The 15,083-nt window shown below is 42.0% G+C and overlaps 2 protein-coding genes across 6 annotated transcripts in view; one reads left to right on the plus strand and one right to left on the minus strand.

Annotated features, from left to right (window-relative positions):
• Nucleotides 1-1,473: 1,473 nt before the first annotated feature.
• The window catches only part of LOC107034531 (NACHT, LRR and PYD domains-containing protein 12), a 40,498-nt gene continuing 26,888 nt past the window's right edge, over nucleotides 1,474-15,083 (minus strand). For all 5 annotated transcript variants that reach the window (XM_072956079.1, XM_015247841.3, XM_072956080.1 and 2 more), the window contains 8 exons: nucleotides 11,756-11,926; nucleotides 11,459-11,629; nucleotides 9,645-9,824; nucleotides 8,787-8,957; nucleotides 8,508-8,678; nucleotides 8,029-8,199; nucleotides 7,740-7,910; nucleotides 1,474-3,608 (listed from right to left, as the gene is read on the minus strand). In XM_072956079.1, the coding sequence (XP_072812180.1) occupies nucleotides 3,527-3,608; nucleotides 7,740-7,910; nucleotides 8,029-8,199; nucleotides 8,508-8,678; nucleotides 8,787-8,957; nucleotides 9,645-9,824; nucleotides 11,459-11,629; nucleotides 11,756-11,926 (1,288 nt within the window). In that variant the 3' untranslated portion in view covers nucleotides 1,474-3,526. The remainder of the gene's footprint in view (nucleotides 3,609-7,739; nucleotides 7,911-8,028; nucleotides 8,200-8,507; nucleotides 8,679-8,786; nucleotides 8,958-9,644; nucleotides 9,825-11,458; nucleotides 11,630-11,755; nucleotides 11,927-15,083) is intronic.
• TEX13B (testis expressed 13B) lies at nucleotides 14,068-15,080 on the plus strand. Its single transcript, XM_031675464.2, is given in 4 exon segments — nucleotides 14,068-14,303; nucleotides 14,305-14,512; nucleotides 14,557-14,828; nucleotides 14,984-15,080. Coding segments are annotated over 4 exon segments (813 nt in total).

Raw genomic sequence — 15,083 nt, forward strand, 5'->3', positions numbered from 1 at the left:
ATTTAACTCTCTGGAGGAGGATAATGGGGAGGAGGGAGACCCCTAATCTGTAGCATTTGCTGATTTCTGTGTTGTAAACAGTCCTACTGTGACCAATTTCAAGCTACCGAAGAGACACAGAGTGGAACACCATTATTTATTAACATTTCCACTGTACAAATATAACAGATGCGAAGAACTTCAAGAGCAAAGATAGTAAAATGTGGTAAAAATAATTAGGAAGTTATGAGTTTAGAATATTTATTACCTTTAATAAAACATTTAATTCCAAGTTTGTATCATGTGATTTTTAAATAATGGCTTTGCTTAACAACTGATTTGCCAAATTCTTGAAAATGCAACCATCAACTTTCACTAGTCAGTATAAGCAAGTTCCAGCGCATCACTGAAAGAACCCTGGAAAGAACCTGTTTCATCATGCACATGTCTCTTTCCCACCCATATGCCACAAAGGACTGAAAACATTTGCAACTTATTTCTTTGATCTGATCCCTGCCTTTAGCTTACTAAGAAGAGCAAGACCAAGAATAAGGACACTTAAATTCTAATCCCAGTCTTATCATGAATTGACTGTGTGACCTTGACCTCTGTAGATCCCAGGTTCCCTATCTGTAAAGGGGTTAAATAACTGGTGTTCTTAAATGATTTTTTTCAGGCACGCGTGTGTGTACTTGTGTGGGTATATGTGTTTACAACCCTTTTGAGGTATAATTCACATACAATATGCTAGATATATTTTAAAAGTACAATTTGATGAGTTTTGACCGATAATCACCACAAACAAGATAAAGAGCATATCCACCACACCCAAATGTTTTCTTGTGTACCTTGTCTCCTGGGTTTGACATCCCCCTTTCTCCTCTGCCTCTCTTCCCAGCTTTTTAAAAATTAACATTAACATGATGTATCTTTTCCCAATCTTTTATGTTTGTGTTTTCATACTTAAAGTGGGTTTCCTATAGGCAGTATATTGGTTGAGTCTTTAAAAAAAACTTTTTCCATTTTACCAGTCTAGTTATGAGACCATAAACTTTAATAAGACTACTGATACTGTCTAAAGCTACCATCTTGCTATTTTTTATTTGTCCCAACTCTGCCTGTTATCCAATGCCTGGGAACTGTTGTTTCCCATATTTTGCCCATTTTTTGAGTTGTTAACGTGAAAGGGTAAATCCACTCACTGTAACTTCATCATTGTGGAAGCAGAAGTCCTCCATGTTTTGTTTTTCCTACTGATTTGTTATTTATATTACAGACATTAGCCTTGTCTTTATATGTGTGCCAAATATGTTCCTCCAGTTTATCAGGAGTCTTTTAATTTTATTTATGGTATTTTTTTTCATAAAGAGATTTTTAATTTTGATGTTGTCAAATTCTTCTTTTCCTTTGGGCTTTTATGTCACGTTTATAAATGCCTGCCCTATATTTACTTCTAAATTGTCATGTTTTAAAAGAAGAAAAATAACTCCTCAATATGATTGAGTTTTATTTTTAACATCAAGTTTATTAATTATAAAATACATGCACATGGTAAAAACATCAAGTAGAACAGAGGGCTATAGATGAAAATGAAAAGTTCCCTTCCTATTCTCCCAATGCCCCTGCTTGCCAACTTCCTCTTGCCAGAGGTAACTCCTGTTAGCAATTTCTTGTATATATCCTTCCTTGCACATTCTGGACACATACATACACATGCATATTTTGTACACAAACAGGACACACACACACACACACACACACAGAGGGTTCCACAATTTTTCATTTAATATTTCACCTTTGAGTTCTTAACGTGACTGAGTTTTATCATATGTTCACCAGACTGACAGAGGGACCACGGCAGTCAGAGAACATGGTAAGGGAAGTGAGCAGGAATAGGCATATTCATCTCTGTAAAGCCAACACTTAGCACAAAATCTGGCACAAAATAAACCCTCAATAAATAAGTATTAAACAACTAAAGGGAAAGAAGAACTTGAGAAAACTGGAAACAAACTGCTACCTTGGCCATTCTTCTCAAGCCAGACCTGGTCTCTTAACCAAGAGTTACCATCTCCCAGGGCAGCAGGGAACAATACCTGATGATGGGTGAGGACATGGAATATCTGGACCTCTCCTCTGCAATAACTTCCCGCTCTGTGTCCCTTTCCCCACTAAATTCACTGCCTGCAGCACACACATTTAGTTCAAATGCACACTTCACACTGACTACATAGCAAGAAAATCTGTAGTCTCAAAGACTACACAGCTGCATTATATTACTGGTACACACTCATACCACTAATCAGCTACCACTAATTGGTACCTACTATGGGGTAGGCACCATATTGGGAACAATAGCCCTGCAAGGTTAATGTCAATTTATCCCCATTTTATAGATGAGAAAATCGAGGCTCCAAGAACCCAAGTGACTTACTCAGGGTCACACAGCTAGTAAGTAGGTTCCAGAGATAATTCTACATCTTAATCAGGTTGGCCTATTTTTCTGTTGATCCCATACCGCCCCATTCGCTCTTATTTCATGGGCTCTGCGCTATTTTCCTTGCCTAGTACTCCCTTTCTCCACTTGTTTCATCTGGTATTTTGTAGAAACCAGGCAGAGATAGAAATGTGCAGTTGTGCAGGATCCGTGCTGGGCTATGCAATATGCTGTCAGGGATGAGGAGTGAGTCAGTCATAGGAGTCCATGAACAAGAACAAACACAAGGGGGAGGTATTAAAAGTTCAGAAAGTTAGTTGAGCCTGGGAACTGGAGAGCACCCTCAGAAGCTTAGGATATGGATATTGTGGCAGCTCAAGAAACTCTAATGCAAACATTTCACTTTCTCCAGGCGCTTTTGGTGAGCTGCTCACAAATACAGCCCTTTTGCCTACAGTCTTATAGCCGCTGGCCAGTATATCTTCCCCTATCTTAATCCTACTTATTCTCAAGGACCACATCAAGTCTCACCTCCATGAAGCCTTTCCCTATTAATCCAACTCATTCCTTTCTCTTTCTTTTGCGAATTACAGTTTTACTTAAAATCAGCACCATAAGATATAACATGTGTTTGTTTGTACACCCTCTTGTCCTTTAATCATTTCAAGTATCTTGTCTCTTTAAGTGGATTCATGAACATGTCTTGTTTCTATAATAGTTTCCCTGCCTGGTCTGAGTATTGGGAAACCTGGCTGGATTGTAGTCCCAACTCTCCCACGAATGAGCTGTGTGAGTTGGAGCTCGTCACAACCTCTCTGAGCCTCATCTTCTCACCTTTGAAAGTTTTTGTGAAAACATAGTAAACATTGTAACACAATATATGAATGTAAGGTATTATTGCTGAAGACATTTCAACTAAGGTGCCTTCACCTTTTACATCCTACTTAGTGGATGATTCTATGTAAGAAATAGCAATCACTGCTACTTGTTTCATACTAGCATCCTCAGCAAAGGTTAACAGGTTTAGAACAAGAATACTGAACAACTGTTAATGATGGTGCCGAACGGAGGAGGTCTATATGCAGCTGATTCAGGTGCTCTCCTTGGAAACTACCAGGTGATTCCAGGCTTGCTCATTTTTAAAGCTTCTATTTTTCTTAATGTTTCTTCATGTAAATGATCCGTGTCAATGCTATGAAAAATGAAAAGAATCTTGTGTCAAGTCAAGCTAACATATGCCTCCAGTATCTTTTCTATTCTCAAGGGTAAGCTTCCCATTCACACTTGCTCCACAGCACCACTTGGTTACTTCACCCACTTGGCATTTACCTCCCCCCTCAGCCTTAGCTTCTTCCCATGGGTCTCAAAAAAGAAAATGCTTAACTTCCTCTTGGACTCTCACTGCCGTCCCTCCATGCCTTTGTAAAAGGCCCTGCTGCATTAGTCCATTAGTTCCTGCTCCTCTATCTATAATCTCTCCCTCTCTACGGGCTCCTTTCCCTCAGCCGACAAATTTGCCTATCCTAAAACAAGACAAAAAAGAAAAAGGACAACTCCCCAGAGTTACGATCCCACATTTCTTCTCCTTTTCACAAACTTCTTGAAAAAGGAGTCTCCACTCCTTCTCCTCTTCCTTATCTCCCATCTCCTGAAGTCACTTCAATCTGGTTTCCAGCCCTACCACAGCACTAAAATGCCCTTGACAAGGTCACCTATTCCTCCTAGTTGCTAAATCCAATGGACACTTTTCAGTACTCATCATTTTGGAACTCTCTGCTGCATTGGATACTGTCCAGCACTTCTTCCTTGAAACTCACTTTTAGAGCTTCAAGGACACATTTCTCTCCTGGTTTTCTCCATGGATTTTCCTTTCCATACCCACCTCTTAAAAGTTGGTATTGCCCAGGGCTAATTCCCCAGAGATGTTCCTCAGAGGTTCTTCTCTTCTCACTCTCCCTAGAGGATCTCATCCATTGCCATGGCTTCAGCTATAACCTCCAGGGCCCACTCCTACATCCAACTGCCTACCTACTAGAAAACTTCCCACAGTGTTCCACACTGTACTACAGGCACTTCAAGACTCCACATGTCCTTGATTAACCCCTACTGACTACAAAAGAAGATACAAACTCTTTCAAATGTGTAGTGAGGTACAGTTTTTATTTTTTAATGGAGAGAAGCTAATCTTTATCTAGCCAAGTGAAATGAGCAGCCCTGCTAGTTATGCAGTTGTAGAGTAAGTAGACATTCAATGCCATGGAAGCATAATAAGATCTTTAGAATTTTTTGAGTGGCTTAGCAAAAGCTGTCTCACCTCCTGACATGTAGAACTCACTGCTGGGTAAGAGGCAGGCCAATATGCTTAGGAGACCTGGAGGTCTTCTGGGAATTAAGAGACCAGTTACTCTCAATCCCTTTTTTACTAATTTAGAATTAGGAACATGTGTCAGGGTGAGCCAGGGTATTTTACCCAAAGCGCAGTGTCTGGGAAGGGCACCAAGGCACCAAAAATAAAATTATCTTGAAGAAGGAATATGGCTTAAGTGGGATCCCTGACACAACTCAGGGGCCCACATCTTTGCAGGCAAGGACTGGCTTCACACATGTATACCTGTGGCTGATTCAAGGAGCTGTTTTAGACCCAGCCTCCCTGACACATAGAGAACTTTAAGGAACAATGATTGCATGTTCGGGTATGGACTAAGATGTCAATAACTTCAGAGTCCAAGTATAATGACATTGCAGGGCTGGCAGGGATCCAGACCAGCCAGGGGCATCACTGTCCAGTCACCAAGCTTCTGTGGGACTGGGTAGGATCAGTCATCAAGATCAGCCCTACGTGGCAGTGAGAAACAGCAGCAGCAGTGGTCTGATTCTCCAACTAGCTTTGAAAGCAAAACTGGTTCCATCTTTGGGATCAGTTTTGGAAAGGTGAGGAAAGGTCACCAAATGTACAACTACTCAGGTATGTGAGAAAAAGAAAGTGATGACTGAATTTGCACCCAGAATTCTGCAAACAGATCTTACTAATTACACATGGCATACAAGGCCTTGCTTACTCCCTCAATCTCATTTCTTGACACATTCTGCTTTTCACTTTATGCTGCAGCAATAGCAAACTTCCTGGAGATTTTCCACTTCTATCCCCATCAAGTACCATAAAACATGCTGCTTACTGTCTATTTTTTCTCATGCTATCTCCTGAGCCTGGACAACCCTTCTATATCTTTACCTCCAATTCCCTGGCTATAGTCCTGAGATTCAACTCAGGTGGCCTTTCTTCCGAGAATTTTTCCCTGAGCCTCTTGGCCTCGGTGAGTTGTCTCCTGTCATGGCTCCATTAAGACTAATTATCCTATTGCATTCATCAGTTTACATGCCTGTGTGTATCACTAAGCCCACTGGTCCTTGAAGAGTATAGATCGTTTCTCATGTCTTATTCATTCTTGTCTCCCGGCACTTGGCACACTTGTCTAGCACACAGTAGATTATTCAGCAAATGCTTGTGGATGAGTGAAGGTTAGCATTGTCACTCTGAGGCTGCAACTTGTTATTTTTTCCCCCTCAATCTTTTGAATGTCTAGATACCTAGTCTTTTTTGAATATATCATCATGTCTCCTTGCCCTACCCCTAGATCTCTAAATTACTAACATTCCTATATGTATTTACTAACTGCAAAGCACTGAGCTAGAAACTTTGCTCGGGAAACTACAATGAGGAATAAGATTCAGACCTCACACTCAAGCAGCTCTTAGGAAATGACCTTCTTCCTTCAGCCTTTCCAATTTCCAGACAAGATTCCCCCTTTTAGGAGGCTCTCTTGGATTTACCCCCTCTCTAGCCCACCACCACATTAAATGATCCAGTTTACTCTCACCTTACTTGAGTAAGTATATTATTTCTATTGATTTCAGTGTTGTCTGTCTTATATACACAATAATGTTCAACATTTATTTGAGGTCAGTGAATAGTATCTATTCTGTGTGTGTGTCCTTTATTTTGTATGAAGAGCTATTATTGCACACTGCTATCGACTTGAAGTTTGATAAGTTATAAGGGTTGGAAGGTTGGCCTGGAAACACAATGGAAGCACATTGGTTAAAAGACAAAGGGTGAGAGAAACAGGTAATGGTGCAAATTATAATAAGAAACAAATAATGGCATGCCATCACAAAATTTCTCCATGATGCCATTTAGGACCTTTGCTGAAGCATACATATGACAGAGTGCTACCACATTACTCTATATTTTAAGAAACATTAGGATTGATCATTGAGTTTACTTCAACCTGTTGACAATACAGACTTCAGTCACCTTTTTCTGAGAAAGATACCATGGAGGTCCCTAAACCCCTGAGGCTTATTATCTTGTGAATAATTCCCTCTTCCTAGGCAATCATTACCATACTCTCGAGTCTTGGAAACTAACAGACTTCACTTTGCTAGTAGAGAACCAGCTTCTGTGTCAGCCAGACTTATAATCAGGCATTTATGCTGTTTTCATTTATGCTTCAATCCATCAAATTGGCTTTGGAATGTGGAATTTTTGCACTCAGCCTTTATTTTCCATTATGTGTTCCAGTTCTTGATGCCAGAAATAAATGGCCATTTGTCCACTGGTTAGCTGCCAACAGAGCATAGCTATATCCTAATTAAGAGTTACTTTGTGAGTTATGCCAGCCTGCTGAGCTGGCAGGTAGACACTGACCAGAAAGGGTGAAGCCCTCCACTTTCTATAATTGTAATTTTATAACAGCTTCATCCCCCTAAGTGGTGAAGACTTTCAAAAAGTAAACATCAAGCCCTCTAGCAGTCATTAGAAGAGGAAAGGGTGAAGGGTTTAACATTTATGGAGTACCTCCTACGTGCCAAGGGTTGTACATTCATAATTAACGTCTCGCTTCATGCAATTCCCAGGCTAACACCAGGTAGTCAGGTACTACTTGTGTTAGCTCCATTTTATAGACAAGGATACTAAAGCTCAGGGAGAAGCAAGAATGGTCATATAGCCAGTAGTTGCTAGACCTAGTATTTAAGCCAGATCTAGCAGAATCTGGATCTGGTGCTCTTTTTCCTACACCACGTTGCTTTTCTTAGCAATGAGATCCAGCACTGCCTGTTTTCAACCTTTCTCCCTGCCCCTGCATCCAAGGAAGAGGCCTATTGGTAATCTCACAATTGATAATCAAAAAAATTTGCTATTTTTCCTAGGCATGGCCTGCCCTCAGTTTTTCTTCTCTTTTCTTGCTGCGGTGGCTATGATCAAACCCAACATGCTTGTCCAGGCCCCCTCCCTTCCACTTCCCCCACCACAGTAACTTACTAGAACGTTTGTAGTTTACTTATTGGATGAATCAGTGCATCACACAGCATTTGCACTCCAAAATCCCTGAGGTCATTTCCACTTAAGTCTAGCAATGTTAGGTTCTCATTTCTGCTGAGGACAGAGGCGAGGGCTCCACAGCACACATCTGTGAGGTAACATTCTGCTAGCCTATGGGCGGTTGGGGATTCAAGAAAGAAATTCGTTTTACCCCAAGTTCCATAATGACTCTCCATTTTATATATAGCCTGGAACAAGAGCTCAGTGGACAGAGTCCCTGTGCACTTACCACAAGGTCTGTAGTTTACAGGAAGGGTGTTTCAGCCCTTCACATAGCACCTGCATGCCTTCATCTCCTAAGGCATTGTCACTGAGGTCAAGGTCTCTCAGGTGTTCATTCGTGTACAGTGCATTGCACAAATCCTGACAACACTCTCCAGTCAGGTGACAGGTCCACAGTCTGCCAGGAAATAAGGCAGAGAAAGTTGGCATCATTTTATCTGTACTGGGTCACTTTAGAAATTGGATTTGCCCAATTGTAGAAAAACATGGTAGAAAAATCTGTGTCATATAAAAAAAAAAATCCCTTGAGCCAGAGCCAAGCAGAGATTGTAGAGGGGGGGAAGATTTATTCCCCCTAAATTATTTGGGTCTTCATTTATTGCTTCCTTGGGGATTATATCATCAGGTCAAATAATAATCACTTAATTTGGGGAGTTGCTGAAACATTAAGAAACTCTGACAGTGACTATTGCACACAATACTCACGCCAGATCCTTTAACTGACAGTCAGGCTGTTTTAATCCTTCACACAGCAATTTCAGTCCCAAATCTTCGATTTTGTTATTAATTAGAAGCAGCTTTGTCAGGCTCCGGGTAGAGCTCAGGACTTGGGCGAGGGATTTACAACAAGCTGCAGAGAGGGAACATTCGGAAAGCCTGGAGGAATAGGGACACCAAGATGGTTGTTAACCATGGCAGCAGGGAGTTCCACTGAACCTCAAATGTCAAGGCCCATGAGAAGTACAAGGACAAGCAGACACTTACACAAGATTCTCGATTACACCATTTGCATGCCGCAGGCCTTCACAGAGATGCTGTACTCCTGTGTCCCCCAGGGCATTGGCAAACACAAACAGCTCTTTTAAAGTCTGACTCACTTGCAAGAAAGAAGAGAGCTCCACACAGCTAGCAACTGTCAGGTAACATGTGCTCAAGCTACCCAGAGACAAAGAAGAAAAATCAGCCACTGCTGTCATTTAGCTTCCAGGAGTGTTCTCCCAATCTCCCCATTTAGCTAAGTCCTAGCCATTCTTCAAGTTCTAGCTGCTGGCCCACCACCTTCACAGAATCTCCTCCTGAGGTCTGCAGCCCAGAGTGACCTCCTCCCTTTCCCTGGGCTCATCTGGCATTTAAACAAGGTTCTATAGTGTTAGGCATTTGATTACACATTGGACTGTGTTGCTCTCCAACTGTTTCATATCCATGTGTTCTTAAGGGCAGCTCTGTCACTTGTAGTCCTTTTGATAACTCCATTCACATCTAGCCCAGTGTTGGGTACATAGTTGGTATTCTTTCTAGAGTTAACATTTAATTAGCATCAGTCCTGTAAACAAACAGGACAGTAGTATACTAGAAAGAGCATGAGATTTGGAGACAGATTTTGGAGTCACATCCTGATTATACCACTTTTTCGCTGTGTGACCTTGGACAAGTCACTCCCCCCCCATCCTGTTTCCTCATCTGTACAATGGGGAAAAGAAAACCCACCTTAAACGGTTATTGTAAGAAGTTAATTATGTAAAATAACTTCCAGCAAGCATCAAGCATAGATCCTGGCGCACAGCAGGCATTTAACAAGTTCAATAGTCATGCAATTATGCCAGATAGTTCTAAAAAACTTACTCTAGTTTCTCCATTTTACAGTTGGAATGTCTGAGACCCTCACAAAGATACTTCACCCCTGTGTCCCCGAGGGGATTTTCACTCAGGTCCAGCTCAGTGAGGTTTGGATTGCAAGTGAGAACAGAGGCAAGATATTTGCAAACAGTCTCTGAGCTTTCAGGGAGAAAGCTAGCACACAACCTGGAAAGAAAGATAAACAGACACAGAACTGGCTACTTTATCATCCTACTCACCCTCTACCCACAAAACATCACGAGCAGAGAAAATAAAGGCCCACCCATACAAGACTCCCAACCTTGAATATGTCACAGCCCCCTTTCACACATGGGAGGGACTTGTACATTGCTCCCACAACACTGTATCCCCCAGTGAGAACTCAATAAATGTCGACTGCCCAAAAAAGAAAAGAATTGGGAGGAAATATCAAGACGACCCAATCTCATTTTAATTCCCTGCATGAATTAAGCACTCTCATATCTTCTTTCAAATCCGAGGGGAAAATGCTACAATCATCCTTAACAAATTTTACAGTCAAAGGAGCTTTCCTTTCCTCTTATCTGTAAGTTCATTATTAATTAATCTACCATCCTTAGAGAAACCCAGCCCATCACCATCATCCATATAATATTCCTTCCTTGGTCCAAAGACTAGTTTTTACTGATTTTTCTGTCTTCTCAATCTTTATTTCTCCATATTAAGTAGTCCAATTCTTTGAACTATTTCCCATCAACTTTTTCTTCCATCACTTTCAAGAATTTCTATGATATTTACTACAACCTTTGAGTCCTCAATTTTCTCTTGAGTTATCAATCTTGAAGAAGGCTCATGAGGACATGTATCTATATCTCTCCAACTTAGAAATTTTAAATAGAGATATTTTGCAAAACAATGAGTTTCAAAGTGGATTTAGAAAGTGTTAATGCTAAAGAACTTTTGCCTCAGAAAACCCCACATATATATTGTGATGGTTAATTTTATGTGTTAAGTTGGCTAGGTCATAGTACCCAGATATTTGGTCAAATATTATTCTAGATATTTCTGTGAAGGTACTTTTTAGATGAGATTAACATTTAAATCAGTAGACTCTGAGTTAAGTAAATTACCCTCCATAGTGTGGGTGGTCCTCACTCAATTGAAAGTTTAATAGAAAAAGACTGACCCCCTGGGAAGAAGAGGGGATTTTGCCAGAAGAATGCCTTTGGACTTGAACTGCAACACTGGCTCTTCCCTGTGTCTCCAGTCTGCTGGCCTACCCTGCAGATACTGAACTTGACAACTGCCATAATCTGTGTGAGCCAATTACTTAAAATAAATCTCTCTATATGTTCATATACATTTATTGGTTCTGTTTCTCTGGAGAACCCTGACTAATATGAATATGATAAATTTCTTAAGGCCATTACACGGACTTCGAAGTTGGACACATCTGGGTTTCTAATTGTGCCTCTGCCATGTTATTTAGTCTTATGACCTTGGGTTTCCACTTCCTCATCTGCTAAAATGAGGATAGTAATCTGAATCTCTTAGAGCTGTTGTGCAGATTAAAGGAAATCATGTTTCCAAAGCATTCAGCACAATGCTTAGCACAAAGTAATTGCTCAATAAGTGTAGGCTATCATTATTGTCATTAATGTTATTGCCACTTACAATGAAAATTCTCTTCCTATAATTTTTCTGGAACAGTTTTAGGGTCTGCCACTTTTATTCTTCCTCTCCATGACTCCTTAAGTGTGCTCTGATCATACAACATCCATGTTGAATTGCACATTTTAAAATTTTTTCTTGCAGTATGGAAACTAATAGTGACAACTTACTTGAGCTTCTGTAATTTGCAATTTGGATCTTTTAAACCATCACAGAGCAATTTCAAAGCTGAAGCTTCCAGTTTTGTTTCACTAAATTCCAGCTCAGTGAGCCACTGATTTGTGCTGAGAACAGCTGCTAGCGCCCCACAAGAAGCAGAGGAGATAAGGCATCGGTACAACCTTCAGAGAACAGAAGAATGACCTCATTATCTTATTCATACTCTCCCCTCTACACACACAAAAAGAATTGACAAAAAATGACATAAAATGACACGAACACACACAAATTCTCCTGCTATCAGTTACCTCAATGTCTGTAAGATACAGTTTGGCTGTTTTAATCCTTCACATAGAAGCTTCATTCCTGAATCTTCTAGGGTATTTTTCACAAATTCCAAATCTGTCAGATACTGGTTGGTTTCAAATACTAAGGAGAGGTCTCTGCCACAAGAAGCCGTGAGGTGGCAGAAAATCAGTCTGTGTGGAGAAAAAGACATTTCAGAGAAGAAAAGAGAACTCTCTTTAAAGGTACCTCTTTGCTCCTTACTGATGTAATGAATTATTTCACTTCATTCAACAATTAACTTATTGAGTGTTTACTGAAAACACAGAAATAATTAAGACTCAGACCCTGCCCTCAAGGAATGCCCAGTTAATGGGGAAAAATTAGAAAATCATGGATTATAATACAGTGTGTAAAGTACTGCAAATGGTATTCACAAGGTATCATGGAGACACAGAAAGGTGGCACAATTCAGCCTAGCATGGGGTGGGGTTTAGAAGATCTAAAAATACTTGTAAGAGGAGCAAATACTTGAGTGCTGTTGTGAAAGGATAATAAAAATTTAACAGGAGTTAGGTGGATGAGGAGAATGAGAGTGGGGACAGCAGGAGGGGCTGAGGTACAATTCACTCATGGAGCAACCTGTGCAAAAGCCAGGAGGTAAGAGAGGGGATGCTTCATTTGAAAAACTACCAATTATTTGCTACGGCTTATTTTAAAATACTGGAGGGCATATATCAAACTATTAACCATGGTTATCTTCCAGGTTGGAGGGAAGGGTTGGACTACAGGGAGACATTTACTTTCCAGGTATTTTAAAATTGTTTACAATGATCAGAAGTTATCAGAAAAATTATTTTAAAAAGTTTGAAAAATACAATGCATGCTTATTATAGATAATTTTTACAATTGAGAAAAATGTGAAGAATAAAGTTTTTAGTATATGTGCTGCTGAATGAGCACAAGAATAAAGTTTTTTTCAGAAAGTACTGTATTCCTACCATCAAAAGATAACCACTGTTAAAATTTGGAATATAATTTTCCAGATTTTTAAGGCATGGATACATACAGCATTATATGTTCCCTGTAACAGATGAAACCACAGAAAGATTTACTTTTAAGAGATGAAAACTTTTCCCCAACTTCTCCAAACGCCACCTACCAGAGATATTCAGAATATTAAGAGTCTGGCGTATATCCTACCACTTCCTTCTCCAGGATTATAGAAACATATGCAAACATACACACACATACACAGACACACACACACACACATTGTACACACATGTACAAAATGTACATTTTACAAAAATTAAACCATAGAAAACATTACTATTTTACATGCACTTTGTCATTCAGTCCTCATCTTAGACCCATAGGTTAAAAACTGAAAGTTAACTATAGCACAAGGTCATATAGTATAAGTGGCAAAGTAGCACTCAACCTGAGGGCTGTCTGGATTATTCTCTAGGCCTCAAAAAGCCATTAGAAGTTTAAAGAGACAGTCAGATCCCTCTGACGACAGGGTAGGACAAGAGACAAACCTGGTGTTAGAGGGAGGCAGTGGTCTAGGGAAGAAATTATTTGGAGGGAGGGGAAGGGCTGGACTGGGATGATGGGGGGTGCGGAGGTGGACAGATTCAAGACACGTTTTGGGGGCAGGTGTGGCCAGAATTTATGACCATTTGAGGTGACGGGGGTTGAGGCTGTACTCTGCCTCCACCTTCCTCCTCCAGCGGGTAGCCGAAGCCATTTGGGGGGTGGGGTGGGGCTGTTCCCTATTCTAGAGTATTCCATGTGTAGGAGAGGCGCGCTTCCTGGGTGGGACAAACCATTATGGTGGGGATGGGGTGGGACTTTCTATATTTGATTACAAGCGCTTCGCTTTCCTGGTTCTAAGTCTTTTCTTACCACTACAGTTTCTTCCCGCCTTCAAAGATTTTCAAAAGTGTAGCGCATTCCCTTATGTCGGGGGTGGGGGAAATGTGGGGAGTCTCCCTTGTGCACCCTTCCTACCTCCAGTGTTTCTGGAAGTTGGTACAGTCCCAAGGGAAAAGCCTGGAAGGGTTGGCGGGAGGCTCTCTCTCCTGTTGGAGAAAAAGAGGTCCCCTCTCTCTCTGGGCATGGTAGACAGGCGTGTTTGCCCTGCATCCCCACTGATCCCGAGGTAAGGCCTGATGGGAAGTGTCCTGGGTGGGCAAGCCAGTCAGGGGTTCTTGTTCTTTACAAGAGTGTGAAAGGGGAAGGGAAGAGGAAGCAGAGATGAGAAGATAGGGGGGTGGACAACTGATTCCTCTCCGCAGGGCCAGCCAAGCCCCAAAGGCCCTCAGCCAGCATGGCCTTGAAACCCGAGGACCCTAGTGGTAGGTTCCAGCATGGCAAGGTGGTGGCCTTCATCAACGAGAAGATGGCCAGGCACTCAAAAGGCCCTGAGTTCTACCTCGAGAATACATCCCTGTCCTGGGAGGAGGTGGAGGCCAAGTTCCTGGAGGACACTGAGGTGTCCAGCGAGGCCAAAGAGGCCTGTGCCCAGGGCAGCCTGGCCCTGGGCATGCGCTTTGCCCACAGGCAGACCGTTAAATGAGCGCAGAGTGCAGTGCCTGCATGATTTTGCAAGACTGCTAAAGTCAGCTGCGTAGACCTTGGCCTCAGACCTAAAGTTGCTCACAGCGCAGCGGGAGGTGGAGCGTAAGGAGGCGGCCGCCCAGCTGTGGCTGGCCCAGGCCAGCCTGGCAGAGATGCGGAAAGAGCAGGACCCACTGAGGTGAAAGCTCCTTCACGCTGTAAGATTGCCCTTTTTGGTCCTGCCCCGCCCCCTGGACAGGTCTCAATTCTGCCTATTTCTCTCCAGGAGCGGGTCGCAGAAGGGCCAGGCCTGGCCACTGCTACTGGGGCTGGCACAGGAGCAGGTGAGGTGGAAGAGAAGGCGGAAGCCACAGCTACTAGTGCTTCTGCTTCTGGCGCCACAGGAGGAGGAGGAGGAGGAAGACAGGAGGATCCAGAGGATACAGACGATGCAGAGGCAATGGAGAAACTGGGTGAAGACCTTATGAAGCTCCTCGGAGCTGCGGACCAGAAAAATTACACCTCTAGCAGGCAGAGGGAGGGAAATCTAAGATCACTGGAAACACCCATGGTTTATTTATCTGGGGCAAAAACATCTAGGTCCACAGTCTCACCGGAACTGCTTCCTGTCCAGCTGCCTGCCTCATTCACATATTCATACTCTAGCCCCTTATCCCCCTTTCCAGACACACCCATACCATCTCCACCTACAACATCACCACCAGCAGCAACATTCACAGCAGGAGCTCTACCTCAGACCTCTCCCCACTGGGGACCCTCTGATGT

The sequence above is a fragment of the Vicugna pacos genome, chromosome X (genome assembly GCF_048564905.1).
Source record: "Vicugna pacos chromosome X, VicPac4, whole genome shotgun sequence".
NCBI lineage: Eukaryota > Metazoa > Chordata > Mammalia > Artiodactyla > Camelidae > Vicugna > Vicugna pacos.